The sequence below is a fragment of the Coccinella septempunctata genome, chromosome 5 (genome assembly GCF_907165205.1).
Source record: "Coccinella septempunctata chromosome 5, icCocSept1.1, whole genome shotgun sequence".
Taxonomy (NCBI): domain Eukaryota; kingdom Metazoa; phylum Arthropoda; class Insecta; order Coleoptera; family Coccinellidae; genus Coccinella; species Coccinella septempunctata.
In genome coordinates this window covers 8,241,856-8,258,260 of record NC_058193.1, presented here as the reverse complement: position 1 = coordinate 8,258,260, position 16,405 = coordinate 8,241,856, and the positions used below count along the sequence as shown (strand labels likewise).

Genomic DNA, 16,405 nt, shown 5'->3' with positions numbered 1-16,405 from the left:
ATATTAGAGATACGTCATGCTTTTTAGGGTGGTAATGAGGAGATATGTCGCTTATCAAATAATGTAGAACAGCTGGATGCTTTCATGTTTATTTTTCAAATCATGAGTGAAAGGGTGATGGTGATTCATTGATTGAAACCTTATGAAAGAAAAATCATTTATTTTATTTACAGTGACATTGATATTTGTTTGATGAAAACAGAGTGATCGCTGAAAAAAATTTAAATCACATAGTCAACAATTTTTCCAACATTGAAATCTTCTTCCTTGGTTCATCATATTCCTCAATCTTGCGTTTATTGAGTGAATAATGACCCCACGGTACAGTGTTGAATGTTCCGGGCACCAAACATCGTTTATCGTCTTCAGGACTTAAAGCTATTTTTTCCTGTGTCAGTGAATACACATGATGTTCCTTCGCCTGAATCAAATTTTGAGAAATAATTTTATGTTTCCATGTTTCTAAACATTCAATGTAATCATCGAAACATATTCTGTTCTTAACGATTGATTTTTTAATACCCTTAGCTTTCTTGGTGGTACCATAATTTCGACACATGGATTCAATTTCATCAGCTTCATACTCTTCTTCCACCCATCGTTGTTTTTTCACATTCAGATCATCCTTAGAAGTTTTCACAGCATACAGTTTAGATCTGAGACCAACATAATCGGTCATAGGTATTCCATTGTTTTCATCCTTCATCATTCCTAATACCTTTTTATTAACTTGAGGAATACCGTAAGTATTATTCTTGAGATAATCTGAGGTATCAAATCTTTCATAACAGTCAAGTTTCATTCTTTCATAAGGATCTTCAGAGACCTCATAAATGAGAGAATCGGTATCTGTGTATAAGATGGTACAGCCAGCACTGAAAGCTTCATTCATGTAGTGGTAATGGAAGTCATAAATAGTAGTTTTAGCCAAATCCAAGATACTCATTCCCACATAAATTGGCTTGTTCAAATAGATCTGCAGCTTTCGCATTTCAACAGCTACAAAGTTCTCATTGAAAATAACAGAGTTCTTGAATTCAGGTTTGGAGATAAAAGTTTCCGCCCCATATCGTCCTTTCCATTTTGTTAGAAGGTGGACATTAACCCTTTTCCGAATATTCTCCATCGTTTTTCCTGTAACAATAGAAAAGAATATGTAGGTATCTGTATAGGAAATCATATGAATGTAATTTGAATGGATATAACAACTTACCAAAAACAGCGTTGTTCATCAGTTTGAAGAGATTCTTCTCGAACTCATTTTCGGCATTCTTTCTCAGATCCGTATTGAGGTCGATGTAAGACTTGAGCCATGTAGATTGCTTGAACTTGAGCACTCGATGTATTTTTGTTATAATCAATCCATTCTTCAATGCTTGCTTCAGATTTCTGTAGTGGATGATATATTTCTTCTTTTGATGTAATGTGGCCATAAGTTTAGCGTTTTGCTGAGATGCATAACAAGGTGTTTGAGTTTTAGAGTTGTAATGTTCTGGACAGAATGGAAGATCTTTGTGCACATCATGCAATTCTCTAGGATATTCGAGATCGACTTCTAAAATATAACCCTCGGGAGCATCATCAGGAATTTGCAAGACATTTATATTTGTATCGGTCCACGTAAAACCGCCGTATGGTAGACATTGTGACATTGCCCATCCATATTGATTGTTGACATCAAAGTACATGAGGTAATTTTCTGGTTTAGTTGAATCATAGTTTGGTATATACTTGTTGTTCGCATGTGCTCGTCGTTTACCACATACTTGACTAAGGCCGCCCCGAATTCCTCTTTCAACAAACAAAAACATATCAACATCTGTGAGAAGTTCTAATTCCTGTTTTGTATATTTCAACATAGCATCCCACGTATATCCTGGTAAAGTAAAATAATGCGCAGGATCTAATCCATAAGTCTTATGGCAGCTCGATCGAAATTGTTCAAATACGTCAGCCAGCAATAGAATGTCAGTTTTCATGTAGAGATCGCTGTATTCGCCCAAATTCTGACATTTGAATTTATTCCACACAAGTTGTGCTCTCTTATATCTTCTTCGTGGACATTTCCTACAATCCAATTTGTTATAGAATGCTTCAATAGGTGGAAGAGAAGTTTCATCGAATCGGTCATAGGAATCGATATAATCATATGGCATTACTCCTTTGTTCGTAAGAAGACTGATATGTTCTTCAGATTCCTCAGGAAATTGTGATTTCAAGTTCGGAAACTCTTCTAAATAGGACGCTAGTTTGTCTAAAGAGCAAGCCATGAATCGGAAACTATCAATGAATCGGAAATTAATGTGATAATCATCATAGTGTTTGGTGAAACTGATATATTTCTCCTTAGTTATCGGTAACAAATCGATTTTCCCTTCCATTCTTGTGGCAATATCTTGTATCAGAAAATTAGCGTCATATCCACTCAGGTTGTGAAATACTACAGGAATCATGTGACTATCCTTATAATTTATATTACACCCCTCATGTGCTGCTCCACGGTAATTCTTTTCGGGGATAAGATGATTATGATCTCTTACTTTTTTATCTTCAGGTTTGAACATTTCTTCACAAATATGACAGTGAGTTGCCTTCCGAAATTCGACTTCCTGTTTTGGCGTCATATCGATGTCGTAGGGACATAAGAAAACTGAGTCAACGTCTCCAGCAAATTGATTCATCTCATCTGCAAACCATTTCATGCAATTGGGACCTCGATGAGAACGATAAAAACTCAGAGAATCATCATATGAACACTTTACATAGTATCCTACAGCTGCAGCTTTATGTTCTTGATAGTTGTTTTTAGTGTTAGTAGGTTTTAGTATGCTCTCCAGATCTGCATAAATAATAAAAGGTACCTTCTCCTTGTTTTTATGATTTTTGAACTTGAGTGTATTGTTTCCTATCTCAGGCAGCTTTATAGCTGTTTCATTCATGTTTCCACAATCCTCTGAATGACTTTTTAGTTTTTCTTCAGATCGTAAGTACCGGAGACATCTATCACATATAAATTTCTGTCCATGTTCCTTGCTCAATTGACTCGATACCAGACGAGAGAGATTTTTGATCCATACATAATGGTATCGCACTGGAGTATCATCGTTTGAATAGTGATCTTGTATAAGGAGTAAGTTGATATGTCTATTCATTTTAATTTTTGTTAGGTATGTTGGCAATGTAGTGAAGTTCTTCTTTTCCTTTTTCAGAATATAAACATTAATGGATATCTGGTTTTGTTTTTCAAAGTTGGGTATCTGTTTCATTGTCATCGGAAATTGAATACCTTTCAACTTCAAAATTTTGGAATAATGAGGATATTTGGATAATCGTTGGGGGTCCTTCTCAACAGGGTGTAATGCAGCCATCACAGACCATGCGAAACATGCTTCATCGTCGTTTTTCACATTGATACAAGCCTCTTTCCGTTTTATTTGAGGAGGAAGTTCTATGTATGAGCTTCCAAGTTGGGGTGTGAACTTGTTTATATTCACCCCTAGGTTAACAACATTAACCAGAGCCCATCCGCTATCACGTTCTTGGAATTCCTCAAGATCTTTGAGAATTGATACCAAAACATTTATATTGAACCATTCAGTAATATTCGTGTCTCGGTAAATAGGTGAATTGGATGTTGTGAAGTACTTATATTCCTTTTGAATTTTATTGGCTGTCATAATCTGAAACTCTCCACAAAAAACCATATTGACCTTAACAGCTTCATCCTTCTTCAATGCATTCAGAATTCTTCGACGAAATATAGCTTCGCAGTCCATCAAAAAATCCTTAGGCTCCTTATGTTTCAGGTTACTAATCACACCTGTTCTTATTCTCGAGTCGAATGCTGATAATGAATCATTCCAATGGACTCTGTTCCAAGCAGTTTCCTTTCGTCTACTCAGACCTGCACCAATTCGTTGTTGTTGTTGTTTGAATTGTTGTTTCAATGATTTTATAGAACGGATCTGAGCTTCGAGTTGCTGTTTTCCTCCAATTGAAGTACAACCTGGCAATTCCCGATACAGTTTTCTTATTGCTCTCGTACATTCCTTTATACCTTTTATTGCATGCTCATTATCAGATGTAGTGATAAATAAAGCCACTAACGACTTTATTAGTCGAAGACAATTCTCTATGTTGAACATTTTAGATACAACTGAAACAAAATATCCATGTCAACATTTTAAATATTCTCAAAATCGGATACAACACACGAAAATAGCCGAAGATTCCCGAACATAGCCGAAGATTTCCGAAAATAGCCAAAGATTACCGAAGATACAAAACGTACACAAAAACGGATATAAAGCGGATACGAAGTGAATATAAATCGAGTACACAACACAGTTAAGCTGTGCAATACAGTTTCAAGCAGCTGAACAGGCAGCTTCAAAACAGCATCAGACAGACAGCTAAGCAGACATCTTCAGCACAGCTTCAGACAGCTTCAACACAGCTCCAGACAGCTAAGCTGACAGCTTCAGCACAGCTCCAGACAGCTTCAACACAGCTCCAGACAGCTAAGCTGGCAGCTGTTATGAAGGGTATAAGCGGATACAAAGTGGATACTTGTGGAATATATAGGAAAGAATTCAGTCTAACAAATAACTTGAGCAGGCATCTAAATGTATATAAAAAATTGACCTCTCTTGTCTTGTATGCAGGAAAAAATCACTAGGAACAACACTTTGCAAAAACACATAATCGAGAAACATGACGCAATTCATGATACTCTGAGAGAAAACTATGAAAAGATCTATTAGAAATATAAGTGTGGTAGACCGCAGGATGTAGAAGATAGTTATCCAAAATCGAATACTAGATGTTCTCATGAAGTTAGTAGTGGTGAATATTTTACCGAAATAAATTATATAGTCGATGAGCTGCGTACACTGCATAGAAAAAATAATATTCTCGTCTGAAAAGTACAATTTTTGTTGGAAGAACTATGAGAGCTTGGTGTCATTTATTATAATGATAGTATAGCAGACTGATAATATGATGTATGTATGAATCATACTTTTCCGATAAATATCGGAACTAATAATTTTATATTTTAATTAATAACATATATCCTAAGCATCCACATGCAATAACTTATATCAGTCTTCAAGTCAAGTCATTAGTTTGATTTGCTTGCAACAATTTTGTGATTAAAACATAGAGATAAGAAGATTGGTCTCAGAGAAGTCCTTGGACTCAGTAAATCTTCATATAAACTGTCATCTATAATACATATTTATATAAATAAATAATGAGAGATTCAACGGCTTCTCCGGTTTTAAGGATTTACGTAAATTAGATGATAAAATTTTATCTAAAGATTTTTTCTGAATAACAGATACCTACTATTTTCATTTTATCAATAAATCTATCGAGGTCAACCAGGCGGTTCTTTAATAGCCATCGCATGCAACAATTTTCCTACTTACACATATATACCTAGTATATAGCAGATGACAGCCCACTTTTCAGATGGGTCTTACAGACATCTCAATACTGATACTTGACCCTCGTAAGAGTTCTCTAGTGTGTTTTCGTTAATCGTCGTCCACCCTTTTATACCGCATAAGCGGAACCTCTATCGAAATCTATATGAACATAATCTGAATGTTTTATAGCCAGGCGGCCCCTCAGGATTCTAAGACACTACACAGAGGTCTGAGGTTTAGATTATTATCATATAGAAAGATCGATTTTAATTGATAATATGGTAAGATATAATACATTATAATATGTGCATATCAACATGAAATAAGTACTTACGTGGTATGATAGGTTGATGAGTTGGGATTGAAAGTTATGGTTTTTTTTAAAGAAGGAACAGTCCCTACGATCAGATTGGGGAACTGAAAAAAAAAACGTTTATTTAGCCTGTATGAATTCAAGAAGATGTGCTAAGCAATAATGAAAATACCGCATAATTTTCATCCGTTAGTTTATTCTGTTATCAGCAGATCGAATGAATGTATCATGTCTATGTAGAATGAAATATTTCTTAAGCTGCATTCACAATCAATTCGCGGGCCGAAGTGCACTTCGGCACGAAATTTACCATTCGCAATAATCTTGGAACCAAATACTCAAATGAATCAAAAATGTAACTGATCAAAACATAAGCATCAGCATCATCTATAGCCGGCACGAAATTCCTTGCCGAAGTGATAGTTTGCAACTTGCAAGAAATTTTGTCTTGAATTTTATTGTGAATGGTAACGGAGAACGCCATCTGCTAAGCTTCCGTGCCGAAGTGCACTTCGGCCCGTGAATTGATTGTGAATGTAGCTTGAGTCCAAATTTTCTCTTAATCCTGCGATATCTCCGAAATCATACATTATAGGGAAAAACTAAACCAAAAATCACCCCCTTCACTCCCTGTCGATTTACCACCTAATGAATAAGATGACAAAGTTTCAAAATCATATCTAATCATTTTATCACTTCCCCACTATTCAAATTCGACTATAATATTCATATCATAGGATACCCGGAAATGAAAAGAATTATTCTAAGTCCAAATTTTTTCTTCATCCTGCGATATCTCCGAAATCATGCATTTTAGGGAAAAACTAAATCAAAAATCACCCCCTTCACCCCCTGTCGATTTACCACCTAATGAATAAGATGACAAAGTTTCAAAATCATATCTAATCATTTTATCACCCCCCACTATTCTAATCCGACTATAATATTCATATCATACGATACCCAGAAGTGAATAAAATTGTTCTAAGCACTGATTTTTTCTTCATCCTGTGATATCGCCGAAATCATGCATTTTAGGAAAAATAAATCTAAAATCAACATCCCCCTCCCCCCGGATTTAACATCCACTAATAATTATTATTGTAACAAAGTTTCAAATCATATTATCTTCCCATTCTACCGTCTCTAAGATAAGATTAACAAAAAATAAATCTCGTCTTACTCACCTAGATATGTTTTTTTTTCACGATTTCGTAACAATAGAACGCAACTAATCGAAACCCTGCGAACGAATGAAGAATTGATACAATACTGGCTGTATTTATATTCTCTCAAGCTGCCCTTAGTTTGAACAATGAAAATGATACCTGTTTGAAGACGATTTTGACGCGAATTCATGAAAGAACGATCCATATAAATTCGATATCCTATTTAATTTCGAATTAATTTTAGGTTGTGAGGTATCCTGGAGTAAATCACTGCTCCTTCACAACCATCCGGAAGGTATTTTAATTTTTTTATATTGATTTATTGAGGTTTAATCGGAAAATACTGTTCATTAAAGCTCCAATATTGTAGTCATTGGTATGTGTATATGCGCTGACGGGGTTCAAGTTACAGACAGGTCTGGACAAGAAAGAGTCATGGATAGATCGTGAGCCTTGTACCCCGTCAGCGCATATACACATACCAATGACTACAATATTGGAGCTTTAATGAACAGTATTTTCCGATTAAACCTCAATAAATCAATATAAAAAAATTAAAATACCTTCCGGATGGTTGTGAAGGAGCAGTGATTTACTCCAGGATACCTCACAACCTAAAATTAATTCGAAATTAAATAGGATATCGAATTTATATGGATCGTTCTTTCATGAATTCGCGTCAAAATCGTCTTCAAACAGGTATCATTTTCATTGTTCAAACTAAGGGCAGCTTGAGAGAATATAAATACAGCCAGTATTGTATCAATTCTTCATTCGTTCGCAGGGTTTCGATTAGTTGCGTTCTATTGTTACGAAATCGTGAAAAAAAAACATATCTAGGTGAGTAAGACGAGATTTATTTTTTGTTAATCTTATCTTAGAGACGGTAGAATGGGAAGATAATATGATTTGAAACTTTGTTACAATAATAATTATTAGTGGATGTTAAATCCGGGGGGAGGGGGATGTTGATTTTAGATTTATTTTTCCTAAAATGCATGATTTCGGCGATATCACAGGATGAAGAAAAAATCAGTGCTTAGAACAATTTTATTCACTTCTGGGTATCGTATGATATGAATATTATAGTCGGATTAGAATAGTGGGGGGTGATAAAATGATTAGATATGATTTTGAAACTTTGTCATCTTATTCATTAGGTGGTAAATCGACAGGGGGTGAAGGGGGTGATTTTTGATTTAGTTTTTCCCTAAAATGCATGATTTCGGAGATATCGCAGGATGAAGAAAAAATTTGGACTTAGAATAATTCTTTTCATTTCCGGGTATCCTATGATATGAATATTATAGTCGAATTTGAATAGTGGGGAAGTGATAAAATGATTAGATATGATTTTGAAACTTTGTCATCTTATTCATTAGGTGGTAAATCGACAGGGAGTGAAGGGGGTGATTTTTGGTTTAGTTTTTCCCTATAATGTATGATTTCGGAGATATCGCAGGATTAAGAGAAAATTTGGACTAAGAAATATTTCATTCTACATAGACATGATACATTCATTCGATCTGCTGATAACAGAATAAACTAACGGATGAAAATTATGCGGTATTTTCATTATTGCTTAGCACATCTTCTTGAATTCATACAGGCTAAATAAACGTTTTTTTTTTCAGTTCCCCAATCTGATCGTAGGGACTGTTCCTTCTTTAAAAAAAACCATAACTTTCAATCCCAACTCATCAACCTATCATACCACGTAAGTACTTATTTCATGTTGATATGCACATATTATAATGTATTATATCTTACCATATTATCAATTAAAATCGATCTTTCTATATGATAATAATCTAAACCTCAGACCTCTGTGTAGTGTCTTAGAATCCTGAGGGGCCGCCTGGCTATAAAACATTCAGATTATGTTCATATAGATTTCGATAGAGGTTCCGCTTATGCGGTATAAAAGGGTGGACGACGATTAACGAAAACACACTAGAGAACTCTTACGAGGGTCAAGTATCAGTATTGAGATGTCTGTAAGACCCATCTGAAAAGTGGGCTGTCATCTGCTATATACTAGGTATATATGTGTAAGTAGGAAAATTGTTGCATGCGATGGCTATTAAAGAACCGCCTGGTTGACCTCGATAGATTTATTGATAAAATGAAAATAGTAGGTATCTGTTATTCAGAAAAAATCTTTAGATAAAATTTTATCATCTAATTTACGTAAATCCTTAAAACCGGAGAAGCCGTTGAATCTCTCATTATTTATTTATATAAATATGTATTATAGATGACAGTTTATATGAAGATTTACTGAGTCCAAGGACTTCTCTGAGACCAATCTTCTTATCTCTATGTTTTAATCACAAAATTGTTGCAAGCAAATCAAACTAATGACTTGACTTGAAGACTGATATAAGTTATTGCATGTGGATGCTTAGGATATATGTTATTAATTAAAATATAAAATTATTAGTTCCGATATTTATCGGAAAAGTATGATTCATACATACATCATATTATCAGTCTGCTATACTATCATTATAATAAATGACACCAAGCTCTCATAGTTCTTCCAACAAAAATTGTACTTTTCAGACGAGAATATTATTTTTTCTATGCAGTGTACGCAGCTCATCGACTATATAATTTATTTCGGTAAAATATTCACCACTACTAACTTCATGAGAACATCTAGTATTCGATTTTGGATAACTATCTTCTACATCCTGCGGTCTACCACACTTATATTTCTAATAGATCTTTTCATAGTTTTCTCTCAGAGTATCATGAATTGCGTCATGTTTCTCGATTATGTGTTTTTGCAAAGTGTTGTTCCTAGTGATTTTTTCCTGCATACAAGACAAGAGAGGTCAATTTTTTATATACATTTAGATGCCTGCTCAAGTTATTTGTTAGACTGAATTCTTTCCTATATATTCCACAAGTATCCACTTTGTATCCGCTTATACCCTTCATAACAGCTGCCAGCTTAGCTGTCTGGAGCTGTGTTGAAGCTGTCTGGAGCTGTGCTGAAGCTGTCAGCTTAGCTGTCTGGAGCTGTGTTGAAGCTGTCTGAAGCTGTGCTGAAGATGTCTGCTTAGCTGTCTGTCTGATGCTGTTTTGAAGCTGCCTGTTCAGCTGCTTGAAACTGTATTGCACAGCTTAACTGTGTTGTGTACTCGATTTATATTCACTTCGTATCCGCTTTATATCCGTTTTTGTGTACGTTTTGTATCTTCGGTAATCTTTGGCTATTTTCGGAAATCTTCGGCTATGTTCGGGAATCTTCGGCTATTTTCGTGTGTTGTATCCGATTTTGAGAATATTTAAAATGTTGACATGGATATTTTGTTTCAGTTGTATCTAAAATGTTCAACATAGAGAATTGTCTTCGACTAATAAAGTCGTTAGTGGCTTTATTTATCACTACATCTGATAATGAGCATGCAATAAAAGGTATAAAGGAATGTACGAGAGCAATAAGAAAACTGTATCGGGAATTGCCAGGTTGTACTTCAATTGGAGGAAAACAGCAACTCGAAGCTCAGATCCGTTCTATAAAATCATTGAAACAACAATTCAAACAACAACAACAACGAATTGGTGCAGGTCTGAGTAGACGAAAGGAAACTGCTTGGAACAGAGTCCATTGGAATGATTCATTATCAGCATTCGACTCGAGAATAAGAACAGGTGTGATTAGTAACCTGAAACATAAGGAGCCTAAGGATTTTTTGATGGACTGCGAAGCTATATTTCGTCGAAGAATTCTGAATGCATTGAAGAAGGATGAAGCTGTTAAGGTCAATATGGTTTTTTGTGGAGAGTTTCAGATTATGACAGCCAATAAAATTCAAAAGGAATATAAGTACTTCACAACATCCAATTCACCTATTTACCGAGACACGAATATTACTGAATGGTTCAATATAAATGTTTTGGTATCAATTCTCAAAGATCTTGAGGAATTCCAAGAACGTGATAGCGGATGGGCTCTGGTTAATGTTGTTAACCTAGGGGTGAATATAAACAAGTTCACACCCCAACTTGGAAGCTCATACATAGAACTTCCTCCTCAAATAAAACGGAAAGAGGCTTGTATCAATGTGAAAAACGACGATGAAGCATGTTTCGCATGGTCTGTGATGGCTGCATTACACCCTGTTGAGAAGGACCCCCAACGATTATCCAAATATCCTCATTATTCCAAAATTTTGAAGTTGAAAGGTATTCAATTTCCGATGACAATGAAACAGATACCCAACTTTGAAAAACAAAACCAGATATCCATTAATGTTTATATTCTGAAAAAGGAAAAGAAGAACTTCACTACATTGCCAACATACCTAACAAAAATTAAAATGAATAGACATATCAACTTACTCCTTATACAAGATCACTATTCAAACGATGATACTCCAGTGCGATACCATTATGTATGGATCAAAAATCTCTCTCGTCTGGTATCGAGTCAATTGAGCAAGGAACATGGACAGAAATTTATATGTGATAGATGTCTCCGGTACTTACGATCTGAAGAAAAACTAAAAAGTCATTCAGAGGATTGTGGAAACATGAATGAAACAGCTATAAAGCTGCCTGAGATAGGAAACAATACACTCAAGTTCAAAAATCATAAAAACAAGGAGAAGGTACCTTTTATTATTTATGCAGATCTGGAGAGCATACTAAAACCTACTAACACTAAAAACAACTATCAAGAACATAAAGCTGCAGCTGTAGGATACTATGTAAAGTGTTCATATGATGATTCTCTGAGTTTTTATCGTTCTCATCGAGGTCCCAATTGCATGAAATGGTTTGCAGATGAGATGAATCAATTTGCTGGAGACGTTGACTCAGTTTTCTTATGTCCCTACGACATCGATATGACGCCAAAACAGGAAGTCGAATTTCGGAAGGCAACTCACTGTCATATTTGTGAAGAAATGTTCAAACCTGAAGATAAAAAAGTAAGAGATCATAATCATCTTATCCCCGAAAAGAATTACCGTGGAGCAGCACATGAGGGGTGTAATATAAATTATAAGGATAGTCACATGATTCCTGTAGTATTTCACAACCTGAGTGGATATGACGCTAATTTTCTGATACAAGATATTGCCACAAGAATGGAAGGGAAAATCGATTTGTTACCGATAACTAAGGAGAAATATATCAGTTTCACCAAACACTATGATGATTATCACATTAATTTCCGATTCATTGATAGTTTCCGATTCATGGCTTGCTCTTTAGACAAACTAGCGTCCTATTTAGAAGAGTTTCCGAACTTGAAATCACAATTTCCTGAGGAATCTGAAGAACATATCAGTCTTCTTACGAACAAAGGAGTAATGCCATATGATTATATCGATTCCTATGACCGATTCGATGAAACTTCTCTTCCACCTATTGAAGCATTCTATAACAAATTGGATTGTAGGAAATGTCCACGAAGAAGATATAAGAGAGCACAACTTGTGTGGAATAAATTCAAATGTCAGAATTTGGGCGAATACAGCGATCTCTACATGAAAACTGACATTCTATTGCTGGCTGACGTATTTGAACAATTTCGATCGAGCTGCCATAAGACTTATGGATTAGATCCTGCGCATTATTTTACTTTACCAGGATATACGTGGGATGCTATGTTGAAATATACAAAACAGGAATTAGAACTTCTCACAGATGTTGATATGTTTTTGTTTGTTGAAAGAGGAATTCGGGGCGGCCTTAGTCAAGTATGTGGTAAACGACGAGCACATGCGAACAACAAGTATATACCAAACTATGATTCAACTAAACCAGAAAATTACCTCATGTACTTTGATGTCAACAATCAATATGGATGGGCAATGTCACAATGTCTACCATACGGCGGTTTTACGTGGACCGATACAAATATAAATGTCTTGCAAATTCCTGATGATGCTCCCGAGGGTTATATTTTAGAAGTCGATCTCGAATATCCTAGAGAATTGCATGATGTGCACAAAGATCTTCCATTCTGTCCAGAACATTACAACTCTAAAACTCAAACACCTTGTTATGCATCTCAGCAAAACGCTAAACTTATGGCCACATTACATCAAAAGAAGAAATATATCATCCACTACAGAAATCTGAAGCAAGCATTGAAGAATGGATTGATTATAACAAAAATACATCGAGTGCTCAAGTTCAAGCAATCTACATGGCTCAAGTCTTACATCGACCTCAATACGGATCTGAGAAAGAATGCCGAAAATGAGTTCGAGAAGAATCTCTTCAAACTGATGAACAACGCTGTTTTTGGTAAGTTGTTATATCCATTCAAATTACATTCATATGATTTCCTATACAGATACCTACATATTCTTTTCTATTGTTACAGGAAAAACGATGGAGAATATTCGGAAAAGGGTTAATGTCCACCTTCTAACAAAATGGAAAGGACGATATGGGGCGGAAACTTTTATCTCCAAACCTGAATTCAAGAACTCTGTTATTTTCAATGAGAACTTTGTAGCTGTTGAAATGCGAAAGCTGCAGATCTATTTGAACAAGCCAATTTATGTGGGAATGAGTATCTTGGATTTGGCTAAAACTACTATTTATGACTTCCATTACCACTACATGAATGAAGCTTTCAGTGCTGGCTGTACCATCTTATACACAGATACCGATTCTCTCATTTATGAGGTCTCTGAAGATCCTTATGAAAGAATGAAACTTGACTGTTATGAAAGATTTGATACCTCAGATTATCTCAAGAATAATACTTACGGTATTCCTCAAGTTAATAAAAAGGTATTAGGAATGATGAAGGATGAAAACAATGGAATACCTATGACCGATTATGTTGGTCTCAGATCTAAACTGTATGCTGTGAAAACTTCTAAGGATGATCTGAATGTGAAAAAACAACGATGGGTGGAAGAAGAGTATGAAGCTGATGAAATTGAATCCATGTGTCGAAATTATGGTACCACCAAGAAAGCTAAGGGTATTAAAAAATCAATCGTTAAGAACAGAATATGTTTCGATGATTACATTGAATGTTTAGAAACATGGAAACATAAAATTATTTCTCAAAATTTGATTCAGGCGAAGGAACATCATGTGTATTCACTGACACAGGAAAAAATAGCTTTAAGTCCTGAAGACGATAAACGATGTTTGGTGCCCGGAACATTCAACACTGTACCGTGGGGTCATTATTCACTCAATAAACGCAAGATTGAGGAATATGATGAACCAAGGAAGAAGATTTCAATGTTGGAAAAATTGTTGACTATGTGATTTAAATTTTTTTCAGCGATCACTCTGTTTTCATCAAACAAATATCAATGTCACTGTAAATAAAATAAATGATTTTTCTTTCATAAGGTTTCAATCAATGAATCACCATCACCCTTTCACTCATGATTTGAAAAATAAACATGAAAGCATCCAGCTGTTCTACATTATTTGATAAGCGACATATCTCCTCATTACCACCCTAAAAAGCATGACGTATCTCTAATATCAACGCTTAGGTACCTACCTATCTATCTATCACGTAACACAAAAGTCCCGAGTTCGAATCCCGACGTTTAGAAAAGTATGAAACAAAATATCGAACCCGCTCACCCTCACACCCCTCATCATCAAACCTGTTACCCTCTCCCCCACTCTCCTCTCACCCTCTCAGACCCGCCTACTGGATGACCTTGAACGGGACTTTTCAAAATTGACCGATTTCTGCAAAATCGACCTTAGACTTCCTTATGAGAATTTACATGTAAAAACTATCCTTTTTGCGCTCGAACTCTTGTTGCCTATCTACTCGCGATCCTTCATGATCCGTAATGGTAACAAGACTCTGATCTTCGAAAATATTACGTCCAATCAAAACATCGTAATCAAGACTCTTAGCAGATACAAAAACGTAAGTAACTGGAATATTCACATCAGAGATGTTTGTGAAACCAACGAATTTTTTGTTGCTTCAATGGTTACATTACTGAGTCCTTTCAGAATTATATTACATCCGGTTACTTTATTTTGGAATAAATGAGTGTACTTGTCTGAAATAAGAGAAAGGTCAGCCCCAGTATCAATTAAGGCCCAAAATTGATGACCATCGATGGAAATCTTTGTTGATCCGGCAGGTTTCCCTGTGGAACACAAGTTGATATTACGACGTTTTTCGATGGCAGCTTTCGTAAAACAATTTGAAATATTGTGACCCTTCTTAGCACAAAAACTACAACTCTCGTGATTTTGAGATGTACTAGGAACACCTTGGTCATTAACAGGGAATCTTTTGTTATCTGATTGAAATTTGTTGTCTTTAACACGACAATTTGCTTGAACATGTCCCATTTTACCACATTGGTAACACTTCTTAGAAATTTTGAAACTGCTTCCTTTCTTGTCGGAAAAAGGATATTTTCTTTTGAGAGATGACTCATAACCAATCATTCGTTGCTGTCCATCGTTATATCGTGAAGGTTTAACGAACGATGACAAGAAAACTAACAACTCGGAAATAGTGCGACAGTTAGCATTCATTGCGGCATTTCGTATCTCAAGCTCTGAAATTCCATAAACAATCAATTCTACTCGATCTCCTTCACTCCAGTTAGCGCGTAAATTATTTAATAAAGCTGACTTCTCATGCACATAAGTTTCATAAGTGTTTACACAAGCACTTGAGAATTTAACTGCCTCTTCCAACATACGGCCAAGATTCCTTTTCGGAGGAAATGCTTCGATGAAATCGATACGGAAAGTAGCCCAGTCTCTGTTGTCGGGATTCCAACGTTCAAACCATCTTTTCGCTTCATTCAATAAAAATCGACCAATCCTTGCCAAGGTTTGAACATCAGACCACCCTACTTCATGCTTAATAGTCTCAACATAACTCACCCATTTATTCGATTCATTAATTTCGGGTTTGAAATACGGTAAATCTACCTGTTCACCAGATCTCTGCGATTGTAGAACTTTGACTAACTCCGCCAGTAAGCTTTGAGTCGAATCGCCATCCGATGATGCCATTTTTTTTTTCACTTGTCTTGTAAACACACAGTCCAGGATAAAATTTCAGGATACGACGTAATAACCACTCAGTATTCGTAAATGTCCATAAAAGCTCGAAAGCAGTCTTAGTAATTATCGTTTTTGTACCAATACAACAACACAAGTCACAAAATAACAGTTCACTATGAACGATAGGCACAATCCCACTTCTGATGTTAGAAATGAAACTCAAGAATTCCAAACTTAATCATTTATTTTCGTAACACAAGAAATATCGAGCGGCTTGTACATCCGAGCACGAAGGGATCTTCAAATCGAATTGCCTGAGTACCACAGCTTCAAATCTCGGCTGTCGTTTATGTTTACTCAGCGCTTATCCCCTTTGACCGGCAGCGGCTCACCATATTCGTGTATTCGATTTCTTACAATATATATATGTTATTTGGTCCATATTACGTCCCTTACGGACTCCTAATGAATATCCAGTATGGACATTCAAAAGATGTCCC

At 35.6% G+C, this 16,405-nt stretch overlaps 2 protein-coding genes across 2 annotated transcripts; one reads left to right on the top strand and one right to left on the bottom strand.

Annotated features, from left to right (window-relative positions):
- Window positions 1–226: 226 nt before the first annotated feature.
- LOC123313961 lies at window positions 227–7,304 on the bottom strand. The gene is made up of 4 exons (XM_044899073.1): window positions 6,933–7,304; window positions 5,767–5,849; window positions 1,214–4,156; window positions 227–1,134 (listed from the first exon to the last, which is right to left on the bottom strand). The coding sequence occupies exons 3-4, from the start codon at window positions 4,143–4,145 to the stop codon at window positions 227–229; spliced, it is 3,840 nt and encodes a 1,279-aa protein (XP_044755008.1). The 5' UTR covers window positions 4,146–4,156; window positions 5,767–5,849; window positions 6,933–7,304.
- Window positions 7,305–7,379: 75 nt separating this feature from the next.
- On the top strand, window positions 7,380–14,171 carry LOC123313960. The gene is made up of 4 exons (XM_044899072.1): window positions 7,380–7,754; window positions 8,549–8,631; window positions 10,242–13,184; window positions 13,264–14,171. Exons 3-4 carry the CDS (start codon window positions 10,253–10,255, stop codon window positions 14,169–14,171), a joined length of 3,840 nt encoding a protein of 1,279 aa, XP_044755007.1. The 5' UTR covers window positions 7,380–7,754; window positions 8,549–8,631; window positions 10,242–10,252.
- Window positions 14,172–16,405: the final 2,234 nt, after the last annotated feature.

What these genes read in the sequence shown, in the direction of transcription:
- LOC123313961 (XM_044899073.1), bottom strand. Translation starts at nt 4,145, where the DNA reads ATGTTCAACATAGAGAATTGTCTTCGACTAATAAAGTCGTTAGTGGCT. An exon ending in GATGAACAACGCTGTTTTTG is followed by an intron (nt 1,135 to 1,213) that starts GTAAGTTGTTAT and finishes CTATTGTTACAG; the next exon opens with GAAAAACGATGGAGAATATT.
- LOC123313960 (XM_044899072.1), top strand. Translation starts at nt 10,253, where the DNA reads ATGTTCAACATAGAGAATTGTCTTCGACTAATAAAGTCGTTAGTGGCT. An exon ending in GATGAACAACGCTGTTTTTG is followed by an intron (nt 13,185 to 13,263) that starts GTAAGTTGTTAT and finishes CTATTGTTACAG; the next exon opens with GAAAAACGATGGAGAATATT.